This window comes from Salmo trutta, chromosome 32 (genome assembly GCF_901001165.1).
Source record: "Salmo trutta chromosome 32, fSalTru1.1, whole genome shotgun sequence".
NCBI lineage: Eukaryota > Metazoa > Chordata > Actinopteri > Salmoniformes > Salmonidae > Salmo > Salmo trutta.
Genome location: NC_042988.1, coordinates 17,759,807 through 17,775,970, shown reverse-complemented (window position 1 = coordinate 17,775,970; position 16,164 = coordinate 17,759,807). Strand labels below are relative to the sequence as shown.

The 16,164-nt window shown below is 43.3% G+C and overlaps 1 protein-coding gene across 12 annotated transcripts in view; it reads left to right on the top strand.

Moving 5' to 3' along the window:
- The first annotated feature begins 221 nt into the window (after positions 1 to 221).
- The window catches only part of LOC115171283 (histone acetyltransferase p300), a 34,972-nt gene continuing 19,029 nt past the window's right edge, over positions 222 to 16,164 (top strand). For 6 of the 12 annotated variants that reach the window (XM_029727948.1, XM_029727956.1, XM_029727955.1 and 3 more), the window contains exons 1-10: positions 222 to 3,723; positions 6,946 to 7,535; positions 8,888 to 9,064; positions 9,601 to 9,898; positions 10,197 to 10,310; positions 10,476 to 10,691; positions 10,880 to 10,982; positions 12,792 to 12,926; positions 13,134 to 13,260; positions 13,411 to 13,594. In XM_029727948.1, the coding sequence (XP_029583808.1) occupies positions 3,630 to 3,723; positions 6,946 to 7,535; positions 8,888 to 9,064; positions 9,601 to 9,898; positions 10,197 to 10,310; positions 10,476 to 10,691; positions 10,880 to 10,982; positions 12,792 to 12,926; positions 13,134 to 13,260; positions 13,411 to 13,594 (2,038 nt within the window). In that variant the 5' untranslated portion in view covers positions 222 to 3,629. The remainder of the gene's footprint in view (positions 3,724 to 6,945; positions 7,536 to 8,887; positions 9,065 to 9,600; positions 9,899 to 10,196; positions 10,311 to 10,475; positions 10,692 to 10,879; positions 10,983 to 12,791; positions 12,927 to 13,133; positions 13,261 to 13,410; positions 13,595 to 16,164) is intronic. The other 6 variants (XM_029727957.1, XM_029727953.1, XM_029727949.1 and 3 more) reach the window with 3 other exon arrangements.

Genomic DNA, 16,164 nt, shown 5'->3' with positions numbered 1-16,164 from the left:
TTATTGCTCTCAAATTTTGTGCACAAATGTGTTTACGTCTCTGTTAGTGAGCGTTTCTCCTTTGCAAAGATAATCAATCCACCTGACAGGTGTGGCATATCAAGAAGCTGATTAAACAGCTTGATCATTAAACTGGTGCACTTTGTGCTGAGAACAATAAAAGGCCACTCTAAAATGTGCAGTTTTGTCACACAACACAATGCCACAGATGTCTCAAGTTTTGAGGGAGCGTGCAATTGGCATGCTGACTGCAGGAATGTCCAAACAGCTGTTGCCAGAAAATGTACTGTTAATTTCTCTACCATAAGCCGCCTCCGACATCGTTCTAGAGAATTTGACAGCACATCTGACCGGCCTCACAACCACAGACCACGTTTAACAATGCCAGACCAGGACATCGACATCTGGCTTCTTCTCGCCGGGGGATTGTTTGAGAAGGGGGAGGTTGTATTTCTGTCTGTAATAAAGCCCTTTTGTGAGGGAAAACTCATTCTGATTGGCTGGCCTGGCTCTCCAGTGGGCTTATGCCCACCCATAGCTGTGCCCTTGCCGGGTCATGTGAAATCCATAGATTAGGGCCTAATGAATTTATTTCAATTGACTGATTTCATTCTATGAACTGTAACTCAGTGAAATCTTTGCAATTGTTGCATGTTGCGTTTATATTTTTTGTTCAGTATAAAATCCTTAAGTCCCAAAAACGTTTCTGCTGCAGCCACAATAATGTCCAGTTTATAACTGGCAATGAACACCACAAAATCCACCTTTTTAACACAGGGTATCTTTTGACTGGCAGCAAACATTTACTACAGCCTGTGGTACATCCACTACCATGTATTCACTAGCATCACTTGTTTTCCCAATTATTTCTATGGGTTTCTGGAGGACTGCTTGATTATTCCTCATGGAGCTGAATGTGGTAATGTTTTCATTGTCTTTTCTATTATAAAAATAGAAAATGTCTGTTCTCACAAACTAATACATTTCACAGGTTCATTGCAGGACAGGAGAGCATTAGATGGTGGCTCTATTGTGCAAGAATTGTCTCATTTATTAGGAATATTGAGATATGAGTTTATTGATGAAGACAAAATGTATATTTGTGTGTGTGTTAGTTTTTATACTTAGTCATGTCTAATTGAAAATGCTGTTATAACAGAATATTCAGTTCTATTATTTGTAACAGTTGGTCATAAATCTACCTAAATGAGACACCTGATATAGCCTATATGAGCATCGTTTGCCGCAATGATAATCTTATTTGTATCGATAGAAGCGAAGCGCCCTCTTAAATATATTCTGATATGTTGGTGGAACACGACTGCCCCCTACAGATGATAGCACTAGTATTGCCGCTCCGGAAAAATACGAAAGGATTTTCCGGGAAAACCCGAGTACCAACCCCCTTCACGCCTAATGTTGCTGTACCTCAACCCTCCCCCGTATCAGAGGAGTAGAAACAACAAGCCGCCATTTTGTTTGTGCGGACAGACCGAGAGAGGCAGGAGATACCGAGAAAGAAAGCGACTTCAGCGCCGATAATAGCGACTCCGAGACCCGCCGGTGAAAGAATGGCGATGTCGTGTCGGTGCGAAAAGAGGGAAGAAAGTACAAATAAAAGATAAGGCAAAAGAAGAATGAGGGAGTGAAAAAAGGAAAATCTCTGAAAATCCAAGGAAGGGGTGTTTTTACGGAGTGGAGAGGCGGAAGAAGGCAATATATTTAACGAAGAAAAAAAAACCTGCGAGCGAAAGAAAAAATAGAACATGAAATAAAAATCATAATTTACTCATCGCCACAGATGAAAAAATGCCCGCATAGACAAATATACCGATAATTGTATATTATTTGACGGGAGTAAAAGGCAGGTTTAAAGGAAAATATAAATTAGGATAATCGTGAAGGGGGCATTTACCACCACAAAGACTCAAAGGATTTTGTGGACCACAAATATGTTTGGGGGTGTTGCTATCATTATTTTATGGACGAAGCTTGACACTTTTCTAAAATAGCCATAATATTGTAGCGACCCCCTCGCTTTATCAGATTTTCGCTCATCGCCGTATTCTCTTGTTCTTGGTCGGGATTTTTTTCTTCACATGCATTGCAACCTAAATCAGCATACGCAGTGATCGATGATTTCTTGCAATATTTATCAACCAATTTCATCTTTCTAATCAATGGTGATCTTATTGCACTAAGTTATATGATTACCCTTGAAGACCTTTCTTGGGTAAGCTTTAAATCTCAAACACTTGGGCAAGTAAACCAAACGTCCTCTGCAAAATAAAACTAGGACTAATTGAATCAATCTGATTGGACATTAATTGGCACATTCTGGGCTATAACTCAAGCGATTTTTTGCAACATTAAATCTTAGGATTTGGTCTAAATTATTTGTCATAACACAAACTATTTGCTCAAAATTATATTGCTTCAATTTAACCTCATTGCATGTAATTGGCATAATCGCGCAAAGGGTGCAACATCCAAATGTGCATTCAGTGTCCGTTATTTTTTCCAATTCAGTGCCTTGCATTGACAAACTAATGACACGATGTAGACTACAAGTAGATGCTAAGGGAAATGTATTACATGCATGGAATTAATTTATCGAATAGGAGCCCATAGGTGTAGTACAGTCAATTGGAGAACGGAACTTGATCCGTCAGCTTTACTGTATTATTTTTTTCAGATCTGAATTGCACCCCTATACAATTGTATTTATCTAAAAGACAATGCGAATTGTTTTCAGTGTTGAATGAGGTTTTTAACCCATGCTTTAAATGCATCTTAAACCACTATCACTCATTGGGACTGGGTATCCCGGTTTCATAGCCCCAAATATAGATAAGCCTATCAAGTTCTTGTTTCTTGACGATCCCAATTTACGTATGGGAATTATTTTGATATTCTGTCACTGTCGGACACATTCATTCGTGTTTTTTTTATTAGACTAAGGACCTAACGCCATAATTGTATTATTTGACAACTCATTACTTTGTGGTAATGTTGGGATCAAATTGCATTGACTGCAATGGCAATTCAGACAAAGTGGAAGATTTATCCGTTTTCGGGTCCCTCATAACTGTTGCATGAGACGAGGCCCCCAAAGGTAGCTAGCTACCACTGGGGTACGGTTTGCTTGCGTTCTTTATCGCGTTTCCCATTTTGCTTCCCTGGACACGACCCCTCAGTGGAGTGCTCTAGAATTAAACACTCGATTTCGCCGGCGACTATGGCGGAAAAGACTGATGCTGCCATGGAGGACAGGTCTTGGGACAATTTTTCCGACGCCAAAGAGGCTAAATGAGATTGTCGAAGGCCTACTTTCTTGTCTTTTTCATCGACTCCACCTTCCCTCCTCCTTCTAAACTCGGAGAAATCTATAAAGGAACAACATCTCCGACAGGGGAGGGGGATTGATAGCGACGGCTAAGCATAGATCGAGAGTGGGAACCCTGAAAGGAAGAGTGTATCGCAATTGCCTCCTTTCCCCCTACCGTCCCTAAACGGTGGGGGAAGAATCAAACATTTACAGAAGGGAAGTTTGAAAGAACTCAGACGCAAACAAGGGAATAAGCCAATCCTTTGTGGATATATAGCTATTTTTTAATTCGTGAAAAAATATGGCCGATAATGTTCTGGAGTCCGGCCCGCCTTCAGCCAAGAGGCCTAAACTATCATCCCCTGCTCTCTCAGTCTCCGCCAGTGATGGAAACGGTAAACATTTAAAACGCTATACCAGTCTTGCCTAGCTGTTCAGGGATGTTATATTACCTAGCAAGTTAACCAGCTTGTTTTACTAAGTTCACATGAATGAGCCACATCCATCATCAGCCAAGTTGTGATGCCAACGTTAGCCAACAATTATGTATGTGGTGGTGGTAGTAGTAAAGGTTTGCTTGATACCCAACTGGTCAAAGTAGACTGGCTAATTGCCCTCCCAGTGTTATGGTCTGAAATGAAAGTTTGAAGTTATCTGCCCGCTTGAAACAATGGGATAGATCACGTATAGTAAGTTGTGAACTCACAGTATTGGAATGTATTAGGTAGCTAGCTAGCGTTACTTCTCCTATTTAACTAGCTGCAGCTTGCTACCATTTATGGATAGTCAGCTAGTTAACGTTAGATATTTAACTTGAGCGTTGCAAGCAATAAAGATGCATGCTTTTATGTTTGGGTAGCTAGCTAACTGAACCTTAGCTCTTATCAAGGTAAGGTGGCATAGCTAGATTATTAGAGGTGACACAATGCACATTATTCAGTATGGGATTGGTGTAGTTGTTCATTTATTTCAACCTGTTAAGACAACTTTGCTGTAACATGGTATCTGAAGTGTTATATTTACGGCAGTTAGTTAGCGTTGTGACCGAGCCATCACCGCTTCTGTGTGTTGTGCACTGCTGCATTGTCTAGTGGCTACACTTGCTAGCGCGAGTCAAGTTGCTCGTGAGCAGACGAAAGTTGTAGTGCCTTTCGTCGCTACAATGTCGCAGCGTGATGTTATTTTATGCGTTTGTATAGATTATTCATACCCTTTGTTTTAACGTCTGAATTGTTTGGACTGTAGACTGTGTGGCGTTGGACTAGTAATCGAAAGGTTCCAAGTTCGAATCCCCGAGCTGACAAGGTACAAATCTGTCGTTCTGCCCCCGTTCGGTTCTGCCCCCGTTCGGCCGTCATTGAAAATAAGAATTTGTTCTTAACTGACCTGCCTAGTTAAATAAAGGTAAAATAAATAAAAATAAGGTGTTGGACGTTATTCCTACCATTGAGTTTTAGCTTTCGTTTCAATGCAATTTCTCACATGACACGAAGTCTAGATGTAACTTTTTTGGAGCACTATGGCTACAATTCGGCAAAGCTTCAGAATCTGTACTGTACTAGCTCAACCAAGTCGCCATTACACTTGAAGCATATGCCTTGTACAAGCATGTCCTCACTTAACATACAGCTCTGATTTAAGTGTCATCCAAGTTCTGTAGTACCAAGCGAGTCATTACTGGAATTCTAAGAAAGGCTCTGTACAGGTCTAACAAACCACTCTGTGGTGAAAAGTTGATTCTGTTTGGAAGGGAAAAGCAAATGCAACCCTTCCTCCTTTCCTAAAAAAAACAAGACTTTTCACCCTGTGAAGGATCAATCGGTTGGGCTGTGAAAATGGTGGATGTCAGTCCAGTAAAGTTGATTCTGCTGTCTGTTGCCTCCCATTGTGATGGGAGTCTGAGGCATCGGTGCTGGACTGAATCTTGTGGACCAGGTGTAGCCCACAGTAGCATTTGCACAACCAAGCATTTGCAAAATCACTGCTTTAGAGGTAGTTTCTGTCATCATCCCCCAGACACAAGTGTACACAACTTACCATGTGTTTCATTGGTCATGGTGGTGGGGGTGGGGTATTAGCCTAGATCTTCATTTTGGTAAGAGTCAGGGGATATAGGAGGTAAATTGAGATGGCTCTCTTTCTTGTTTATGAGACTGACGGGGTTCAACGTCTGTATGTAACTCCTTTGTCTTAAACTAAAGGTACGGATGTTGTATCCATGCCGTGCAGAAGAACAATTTGAGTGTTCCCTGTGCTATAGTCACTGCAACTTGGAGGGTAGTGTAGAAATATTAACACACCCACCTGTTTCTCTAAAAGAGACTCGAGCTTGACTGAGGATGAATGCTTGCATATTTGAGCGGATCAGCTCTTATGTGTTTCATGTTAGATTGTTTTTCCCCCTCTAAGATGGCTGCAGTCTGCTGCTGCTCTAAGCCAGAGATGGCAAGAGGTGAGACTGTGAGATGCTTCTGGCGCCATAGGCGTTTCAAGTCTCTGCCAAGCACATCCTCAACCTGGTGTCATAAATAGACCACTTGCCTCCCCGTTTCCGAAGTTCTATATCCAGATGATAGTCATAAAGGACACAAAGGTTTGCCATTGTTTGGTATCCACCATGCACTGTAAGTGAATGCATGCGTCTCAGACGGGCAATCCAAGTAGATCTTGCAACTTAGCAGGTATGTCTGTGCACTTGCTATTTCCCTTTCCCTATGAAGGGGCAGAGAAATGTCCTCTATACACACACATCCACCTGCTGCTCAGTCAGTGTTTACTTCTGTGGCTTCGCATTCTGACCCTACCCTGTCCACTCTGTTTGGCACCCCATCAAACCACAAACTGGCCCAGGAGAGGAAACTCTTTGGTAGGAGGCTTCAGCCAGCCGCTGCACTGACTTAGGGTGTCTGCATGCTTCCCATCTGAAACAGTTTGTGCATATATTATGACATTTTGTGACGTTTTTGTGTTCTGCAAGTTTTTCTGTGGCAGTTTGTGCACACCACATTTTTTCATGAGGCAAGCTGAAATCCAGTAACCGAAGTCTAGCCCTTTTGTCGGTGATTGGTCAACCGTACGGATTATTCAATAAAGTGTTTGTCGTTAAACGTGAGATGACTTGTTTTCATGTACATTTTTTCACTTGTGAAATACTGCAACAAACATCTTAGTTAGATGTAAAATTGCATGACTAAGACCACCTCAGCAAAAACATCAAAGTGAATTACAGATTTCTTGAGTTAAATTAATTCAGGCCCTTTTGAGGAAGTGTATAATGGCTAAGGTCTTTTAAGCAAAGGTCTTTTAAGGGAGTATGCGAGGCACAGACGTTCACCTCGCCTAGCCAAGTTTTGCTAGGCGCAAACGCAACATAGTATGCAGACGCCGTTAGGGTCCAGAAAGAGGAGGGATTCATTTAGTTAGTTCTTTTTAGATGGAGTTATTTCTCTTTCCAGAATGAATTATTGCTGCACATACATTTGAAGGAGGTTAGAGCTTTGTTAGTGAGCTTGCAATGTCAAGGGGCACAAGTGCATTTATTTGCTACTGCTCTCAATGTACACCTCAGGATATCCCACTTACCCTGCCCTCTCTTTCCTCCTCTTACCCCCTCCCAGATTTCGGTTCACTCTTTGACCTGGAGCATGACCTACCCGATGAGCTCATCAACTCGTCGGAGCTGGGGCTGGTCAACGGAGGCGACCTCAGCCAGCTGCACACCACCCTGGGAGGAGGAATGGGAGGAGGCCAGGACGCTGCGGCCAAACACAAACAGCTCTCGGAGCTTCTCCGGGCTGGAGCGCTGCCACCCTTGGGTCAACAGGGAGCCACCAACAGCCCCGGTGCCTCCATGGGACTCCTGGGCAGCATAAATGCCTCCCCTGGGCCCCAGAGTATGGGTCCCCAGGGGCAGCACCCCTCACCCCAGCAGGCTAGCATGATGCAGCAGGTGGGCATGGTGGGTGGACTGAACAGGGCCATGATGGGGGCCCAGAAGGGCAACGGACAGCAGCAAGGGCCCACGCCCCAGGGCATGATGGGAGGTCAGGTGATGAATGGCTCGCCCCGAATGGGTTACCAGGTCAACCCAGGCATGGGAAGTAACAGTAACCTGCTGGCAGAAACCCTGCAGCAGCAGGGGGGGCAGCAAATGGGGTCAGGGGGTCAGGCTGGGATGAGGCCACAGCAACCTGGAGCACTGAACAAGGTAAGACCTGTTAATTGTTTTGTAGATGGACTTGTGTTCATAAATGTCTACAGGAGCAGGATCCTCTTTTACACATATTGACATTATTGCACTTTTGCTCTGTGCTGGTCTTGGTGTTCAGTACATCTGGCTACGCTAGCTGTCTTGACACCAGACAACAGTGAGATGCTATGTTTAATATGTCATTAGATGGTTTCAAGATTTCTCTGAATGAACATTAATTGACCAGAATCGAGAAGAGTATTTAGTGTGTGAACTGTGAAGTGCCCCTTTCGGAACTGATCAAGTATGTCTGACGGCAGCAGTGCAGATTCATCAACCTTTACCCTGTTATTGTGTATCCCAGCTATCATGTTGCCATAGGCAAATTTTAAATACGCACTTCACATTGCTATGAAAATAATTGGATCAGTATGTCGGTGTTTTCAGTTTAAATGCTTGTTTGTTGGTGCTGTAAATATGACAATCCAATCAGTTGTCAGAGCTGTTTTCACGAGGGCTGGGTGCAGTGGATGCTGTCATGTTCAGGCTGATGTTGCCTTGCTTAACACCTCCATAGCTGTAGACTGTCTGACGCTAAGAGCAGAAACCATCAGTGCATGTTCTCTTTTAGTGTTTGGGCAGCTAAGAGCATAGATGTTCATTGTCAGTTGGGCAGTGTCTACATGCGTTTCCATAAGGTGTCTAAAACAGTGGGGAGTAAGAAGGGTGCAGACTTACAGCCATAAAGTTCCATCCAAAACGATCCTGATGGGACCCAGCTGAGCAGTGACCAGCTTATTTATCTGTTGGCCGTATCTGTCTTTTGTTGGAAGTAGTTGATTACATTCCTTTAGGCTGATGATATTTTGTAAGGATAAGGGTTAACAGATGATGAAAGCTGATGGCGCAAGAGCTGATTTGGTCTTTCTCCCCCTTAGTAAGCAGCTGTTCTCATCATTGTCACCCCTAGATCACTATTGTCTTCAACAGAGCTTGATGTTTGTGTGAAAATGCTAGGAAAGATCAAGCTTTTTGTTGAATTATGTTTTTGTAAGTATGTCAGCGTTAATGCTTTCTTAACAACCTCTGTGAATAAGACCAGACTGATTACTGCTCAAAGCAGTGTAATGCCTGATGGTCTAGAGATTGAACTCTAATATTATCTGTCAACAACTTATCTCAGGTTGCTAGTGATTTTAAAGTTAATGAAGCTTCATTAGTGTCGTTTAATCTGCTCTAAAAAAATCTGGCAATTATGTATTTTTGTCTAATAAAGAAAACCAGGAACATGAGTGTAAACTCGATCTCACTCACCTAACATTCCCTTAATTTCTCCCCATCTCTTCCTCTGCCCACCGTCTCTCTCTCAGATGAATATGATGGCTAATGCGGGCCCCTATGGTGGTCCTTACGGTCAGTTAGCAGGCCAGGGTCTGGGTGGTGCTGGGCTGGGCCCACAGCACCAGAACAAGGCTGGTCTGGCCAACAGCCTGGCCCAGTTCAACCTGGACAAGAAGACACCGCCTATACAGGGCATGGCTGGGATGGTGAGGGCATGCTCCTTCAGTCTTCTCTTTTTCTGTTCCTCTTATTTTTTGTGAAAAATATAGGGCCTGGACAATACCAGTATTGTGATACTTGTTAGTGTCGTGGCAAGGAAACAAAACATGAAGTGGATTTAACTTCTTTAGGAAAACAGCCCTAGTGGTGGAAACAAGTGTCATTATGTTGTCATCCAGAGTCACATTTATTTGTTTTCCAAGCTATAGCAGACTATTTTACATATAGCAGGTTTTTAAAGAACTAAAGAGTTTGGTCTGCTTCGTGGTTTCATTTTTGCCATGGAAAAAACATTGCGATACTGGTATCGTCAGTCCCACTAAAATACTAGATTAAAGACCCTCTGGACTTAAGTGGTAATCAACTCACAACCCACTGCTCTTAGTTCGGCCCATCCCACCTTGTCAACTTTGATCTCCCTTGTCTTTAATCCTCCATACAGCCCCTCTATCCCAGCCATCTTCCTTCTACATCCCCCTATCCCCTCTGGTTAACTCGCTCTCTTTTCGCTCTGTGTCATCAGGCCTCACAGCAGGCCTCGGCGGTAGGGCCAGTGTCGGTGGGTGGAACGGCGGTTGGAGCCGGGGCCCAGGCTGGCCTTGGTACTGTGGCAACAGGTCCGGGGGCAGCGCCTCCCACTGCCGACCCGGAGAAGCGCAAGCTGATTCAGCAGCAGCTGGTGCTCCTGCTCCACGCCCACAAGTGCCAGCGGCGGGAGCAGGCCAACGGGGAGGTGCGCCAGTGCAGCCTGCCCCACTGCCGCACCATGAAGAACGTCCTCAACCACATGACCCACTGCCAGGCTGGCAAGTCCTGCCAGGGTGAGTTGGTCCTTTTCAATACTGTTATTTTTGGTTTGTTAATATTTTGAAGTGGCTTCCACTCTCTCCTAGAGGAAGCTACTTTAGACTATTGAGATGCATTCTTCCTCTTGGTTTGAGCTTCACTTCATTCATGTTTCTGTAGGTTGCTTTTCAACAATCAGGCCAATCATGCTCTGGGGTTTCCCTTGTTTTTACAGTTAGATTTCCCGCCTTACTGCTGACATTAGGTCTCTACTGGAACACTGTCATTGTGTTGCGCTGTCAGATGTCTCACTTTCTCTCTCTTCCCCCTCAGTGGCACATTGTGCCTCGTCGCGACAGATCATCTCTCACTGGAAGAACTGCACTCGGCACGACTGTCCTGTCTGCCTGCCGCTCAAAAACGCTGGAGACAAAAGGAACCAGCAGTGTGAGTGTGGTTTGTATTGAGCTATGTGTCCGTCCTCTGCATTGTGATGTACTACGTGTGTTTGAACCAAGATGGCAACCTGTTCAACATCGGTTCCCGTCATTGTTCATGGCAAGTTGATTATCTCTCACTTCTTTTCCCTCTCCTCTCCCTCCATCTCCACAGCTCTACTAAGCAGTGCTGCCATTGGCCTGGGCAACTCATTAGGGGCCGTGCCAGGGGGTCAGCCCAGCACCCCTAACCTCACCCCGCCCAGCCAGATCGACCCCAGCTCCATTGAGAGGGCCTACGCCGCCCTGGGCCTCACCTACCAGGGAAACCAGATGCCCCAGCAACCGCCTCAATCCAACCAGCCTGGCATGCGGTCGTTAAACGCCATGGGTGAGTGTGCATTGGCTCGTCAACAACAGTGTTGAACAATCTAGAAAAATGAACAACGACCAGGGGCAGTGTAGCAGACTTCTTAGTTTAGTCATTGATTGAGCAGGAGAACATTTTTAAAGTGAATGGTTGTGATTCTGAGGAAAGGAACTGCTTTGAACCTGTCCTCTCTTTATCTGCCCCTGTAGGAGGGAACCCCATGGGGATGAATGGAGGGGTGGGGGTGCAGCCCCCCAATCAGTCCAACCTGCTACCAGACGCCATGCTTCACAACAGTATGAATGTGCAAAGGTACAACAACACACTCATACCCTCCCCCTGAAATCAAATCTAATTTTATTTGTCACATGCGCTAGCGTCCCACCCACGGTACACACTATCAACAGCCAGTGAAATAGCATGGCGCGAAATACAAAACAGCAAAAATCTCATAATTTCATTTTCTCAAACAATCAACTATTTTACACCATTTTAAAGAAACTTCTCGTTAATCTAACCACATTGTCCGATTTCAAAAAGGCTTTATGGCGAAAGCATAAAATTAGATTAGGACATAAACTTCACAAGAAAAACCACACAGCCATTTTCCAAGCAAGGACATGCATCACAAAAACCAAACATACAGCTAAAATATTCACTAACCTTTGATCTTCATCAGATGGCACTCATAGGACTTCATGTTACACAATACATGTATGTTCTGCTCGATAAAGTTCATATTTATATCCAAAAACCCCATTTTACATTGGCACGTGAGGTTCAGAAAATGTATTCCCTCCAAAACTACCGGTGAATGAGCACATCAATTTACATAAATACTCATCATAAACGTTGATAAAATTTACAACAGTTATTGAAAGAATTATAGATATACTTCTCCTTAATGCAACCGCTGTGTCAGATTTTAAAATAGCTTTACGGAGAAAGCACATTTTTCAATATTCTAAGTACGTAGCTCAACCATCAAAGCAAGCTATACAGATACCTGCCAAGTTCTGGGGTCAACTAAACTCAGAATTAGTATTATAAATATTCTCTTACCTTTGCTGATCTTCGTCAGAATGCACTCCCAGGACTCCTACTTCCACAAGAAATGTTATTTTTGTTCGAAACACTCCATATTTATGTCCAAATACCTCCGTTTTGTTTGTGCGTTCAGATCACTATCCAAAGGCATAACATACGAGTGTAAATCCAGACACAAAGTCAAATAGTTCCATTACCGTTCGTAGAAACATGTCAAACGTTGTTTACAATCAATCCTTAGGGTCTTTTTAACATAAAAAGTCGATAATATTCCAACCGGACAATAGTGTATTCATTACAGAGGAAAAAGAATAAGCGGCGCGCCAAACATGCCTGCGCAGTAAACAACTCACTGGTTCCAGGCAGTCCACTCATTGACTGAGCTCCTATTTTCTGCCCAGTAACAGGAGAAGGATGGAACATGTTTCTAAAGGCTGTTGACAGCCAATGGAAGCCTTAGGAAGTGCAACGTGACCCCACAGACGCTGTAGTTTCGATAGGGATTCAAAAGAAAAACTACAATTCTCAGATTTCCCACTTCCTGGTTGGATTTTTCTCAGGTTTTTGCCTGCCATATGAGTTCTGTTATACTCACAGACATCATTCAAACAGTTTTAGAAACGTCAGTGTTTTCTATCCAAATCTACTAATAATATGCAAATATTTGACTCTGGGCCCGAGTATTAGGCAGTTTACTCTAGTCATGCTTTTCATCTGAAAATGAAAATACTGCCCCCTGTACCTTAAGTTAAGAAAATATTTACTAAATAAACTAAAGTTGAAAAAAATTGAAATCGAATCAATCAAAAAGTAACACAAGAAATGTACATAACAATAATGAGGCTATATACAAGGGGTACCGGTACTGAGTTAATGTGCAGGGGAGATTAATCGATGTAAGAACTCACTATCCTTGGAATTCAATACTGATTTTTATGGTCCTGCCAGCTCTAAAGACTTAACATTATTCTACACAGCAATACACTCACAAGTTCAAAGTTACTTCATTGACTACCTTGAGCAAAATTATGGCTTCCAGCCTGTCGTTTCTGTCCCACTCTCTTCAACTCTCAGTTTGATGAACGACGGCAGCGGGGTGGGCAGTCTGGGCACCATGCCCATGGCGACCCCTCCCTCAGCCGCAGGCATGAGGAAGAACTGGCACGAGGACATCACCCAGGACCTGCGCAACCACCTCGTCCACAAGCTGTGAGTCTGCCCTGACTGCACCAGAGTCACAGAGGGGGACACGTAGGCCATTGCAGTTTTAACGAAAAAGTGTTCTTCTGCTGTTGCTATTAGACGAGTACTCTGTATATGTGACTCTGGACTGCACCCACACTACACAATTATGGTTCATTGCAGGCTGTCAGTGTCTTTTGGCTTATCTCTCTGTATCTCTTTATCCGTCTGCTGGGTGAGCAGTGTGCAGGCCATCTTCCCCACCCCGGACCCGGCTGCGCTGAAGGACCGGCGGATGGAGAACCTGGTGGCTTATGCGCGTAAAGTAGAGGGGGACATGTACGAGTCGGCCAACAGCAGGGTGAGAACTAACTCCTCAATGTTGTGGGTGAAGACTGCTATTACAGTAGTATACCAGAAAGTTTAAATCACCGTATTCAATAACTGACCACAACAAGTAATGGCGGACTAGAGGGTTATACATTTATTGAATTTCCTAAATCGCTACCAGGCGGAGTACTACCACCTCCTGGCTGAGAAGATCTATAAAATCCAGAAGGAACTGGAGGAGAAGCGGCGGACGCGGTTACAGAAGCAGGGCATGATGCCCACGCAACCCGACATGCCCCCCTCAGGCCTGCCACAGGCACCCCTAAGCATGGGCCAGTCGCCTCTGGCCCCCGGACCGCCGTCCAGTGAGTAGACACTTTAAAAACACACACACATTTGACAACATACAGTTGAAGTCAGAAGTTTACATACACCTTAGCCAAATGCATTTAAACTCAGTTTTTCACAATTCCTGACATTTAATCCTAGTAAACATTCCCTGTCTTAGGTCAGTTAGGATCACCACTTTATTTTAAGAATGTGAAATGTCAGAATAATAGTAAAGAGTGATTTATTTAAGCTTTTATTTCTTTCATCACATTCCCAGTGGGTCAGAAGTTTCCATACACTCAATTAGTATTTGGTAGCATCGCCTTTAAATTGTTTAACTTGGGTCAAACGTTTCAGGTAGCCTTCCACAAGCTTCCCACAATAAGTTGGGTGAATTTTGGCCCATTCCTCCTGACAGAGCTGGTGTAACTGAGTCAGTTTTGTAGGCCTCCTTGCTCGTACATGCTTTTTCAGTTCTGCCCACAAATTTTCTATAGGATTGAGGTCAGGGCTTTGTGATGGCCACTCCAATACCTTGACTTGTTGTCCTTAAGCCATTTTGCCACAACTTTGGAAGTTTGCATGGGGTCATTGTCCATTTGGAATACCCATTTGCGACCAAGCTTCAACTTCCTGACTGATGTATTGAGATGTTGCTTCAATATATCCACATCATTTTCTTTCCTCATGATGCCATCTATTTTGTGAAGTGCACCAGTCCCTCCTGCAGCAAAGCACCCCCACAACACGATGCTGCCACCGCCGTCCTTCACGGTTGGCATGCTGTTCTTTGGCTTGCAAGCCTCCCCCTTTTTCCTCCAAACATAACGATGGTCATTATGGCCAAACAGTTCTATTTTTGTTTCATCAGAACAGAGGACATTTCTCCAAAAAGTACAATCTTTGTCCCCATGTGCAGTTGCAAACTGTAGTCTGGCTTTTTTATGGTGGTTTTAGAGCAGTGGCTTCTTCCTTGCAAAGCGGCCTTTCAGGTTATGTCGATATAGGAATCGTTTTACTGTGGATATAGATACTTTTGTACCTGTTTCCTTCAGCATCTTCACAAGGTCCTTTGCTGTTGTTCTGGGATTGATTTGCACTTTTTGCACCAAAGTACGTTCGTCTCTAGGAGACAGAACGCGTCTCCTTCCTGAGCGGTATGATGGCTGCATGGTCCCATGGTGTTTATACTTGCGTACTATTGTTTGTACAGATGAACGTGGTACCTTCAGGCGTTTGGAAATTGCTCCCAAGGATGAACCAGACTTGTGGAGGTCTACAGTTTTTTTGGGCTGATTTCTTTTCATTTTCCCATGATGTCAAGCAAAGAGGCACTGAGTTTGAAGGTAGGCCTTAAAATACATCCACAGGTACACCTCCAATTGACTCAAATTATGTCAATTAGCCTATCAGAGGCTTCTAAAGCCATGACATCATTTTCTGGAATTTTACAAGCTGTTTAAAGGCACAGTCAACTTAGTGTATGTAAACTTCTGACCCACTGGAATTGTGATACAGTGAAATAATCTGTCTGTAAACAATTATTGAAAAAAATTACTTGTGTAATGCACAAAGTAGATGTCCTAACCGACTTGCCAAAACTATAGTTTGTTAACAAGAAGTTTGTGGAGTGGTTGAAAAATGAGTTTTAATGACTCCAACCTAAGTGTATGTAAACTTCCTACTTCAACTGTAGCTACTCTCTTTCAACATAGGTGTGATTAGCACTGCTTGATCCCAATTGCATGGCTCTATTTACTTCAATAGCTAGATTTCCATCCAATGGGCAACAGATTTAAGACTATTCAAAAATCAGCATAAAAAAAAATGAGCATTCTCCCAGCAGAGGGGTGTGTCCATCAATATTTTATTTTATTCCTCTTGTGTTTTTTGTTGTTGTATTCACTTTTTTAAAACTCTGCATCATTGGGAAGGGCTTGAAAGCAATCATTTCACTGTAAAGTCTACACCCGTTGTATTCAGCGAATGTGACAAATAGAATTTCATGTGGCTTAAAAGCTATGTGTAATGACAGAGTGCATATAAAAATTACTTTTGCGGTTAATTCGCAGGTACGGTAACTAATAACAGAAGTTCAATGTGTTTCAATTACATTTTCAACTCTACTGATGGTTTTGTCACAGAAACTGTTAATTAGACAAGTGTGCTGGTAAAGTGGACAGGGTGGGTTATATGATATGAATAAGAACGAGATCCTTTTATTTGATAATTGGCAGCCAAGCACCAATCATCATGTCACCAACATTCAAATAATGGCCTACCGTCAATATTTTTGGGAAATTTGCAAGATCACCGTGCACTTAACCACCATGTGAAGTTGATCATAGCTTGTTTAGTCTGCATATAAACTTTTCATGCTTTCCCATGTCATATCGTGGTGGTAGGCCTACAATGTAACATATCATTGCGTGACTCCAAGTTTACTTCAATATGATGGTTATTATATCAATATTTCTACCAGAATTGTCACTTAATCAGTTATCCACCCTTGTCTAGTGTATTTTGTTTTTGGAAATGAGGACAATTTACCGACACATTTCCTGTTTCCATCAGGCAGTCAGTTAATTCATCCGCATGCAATGGT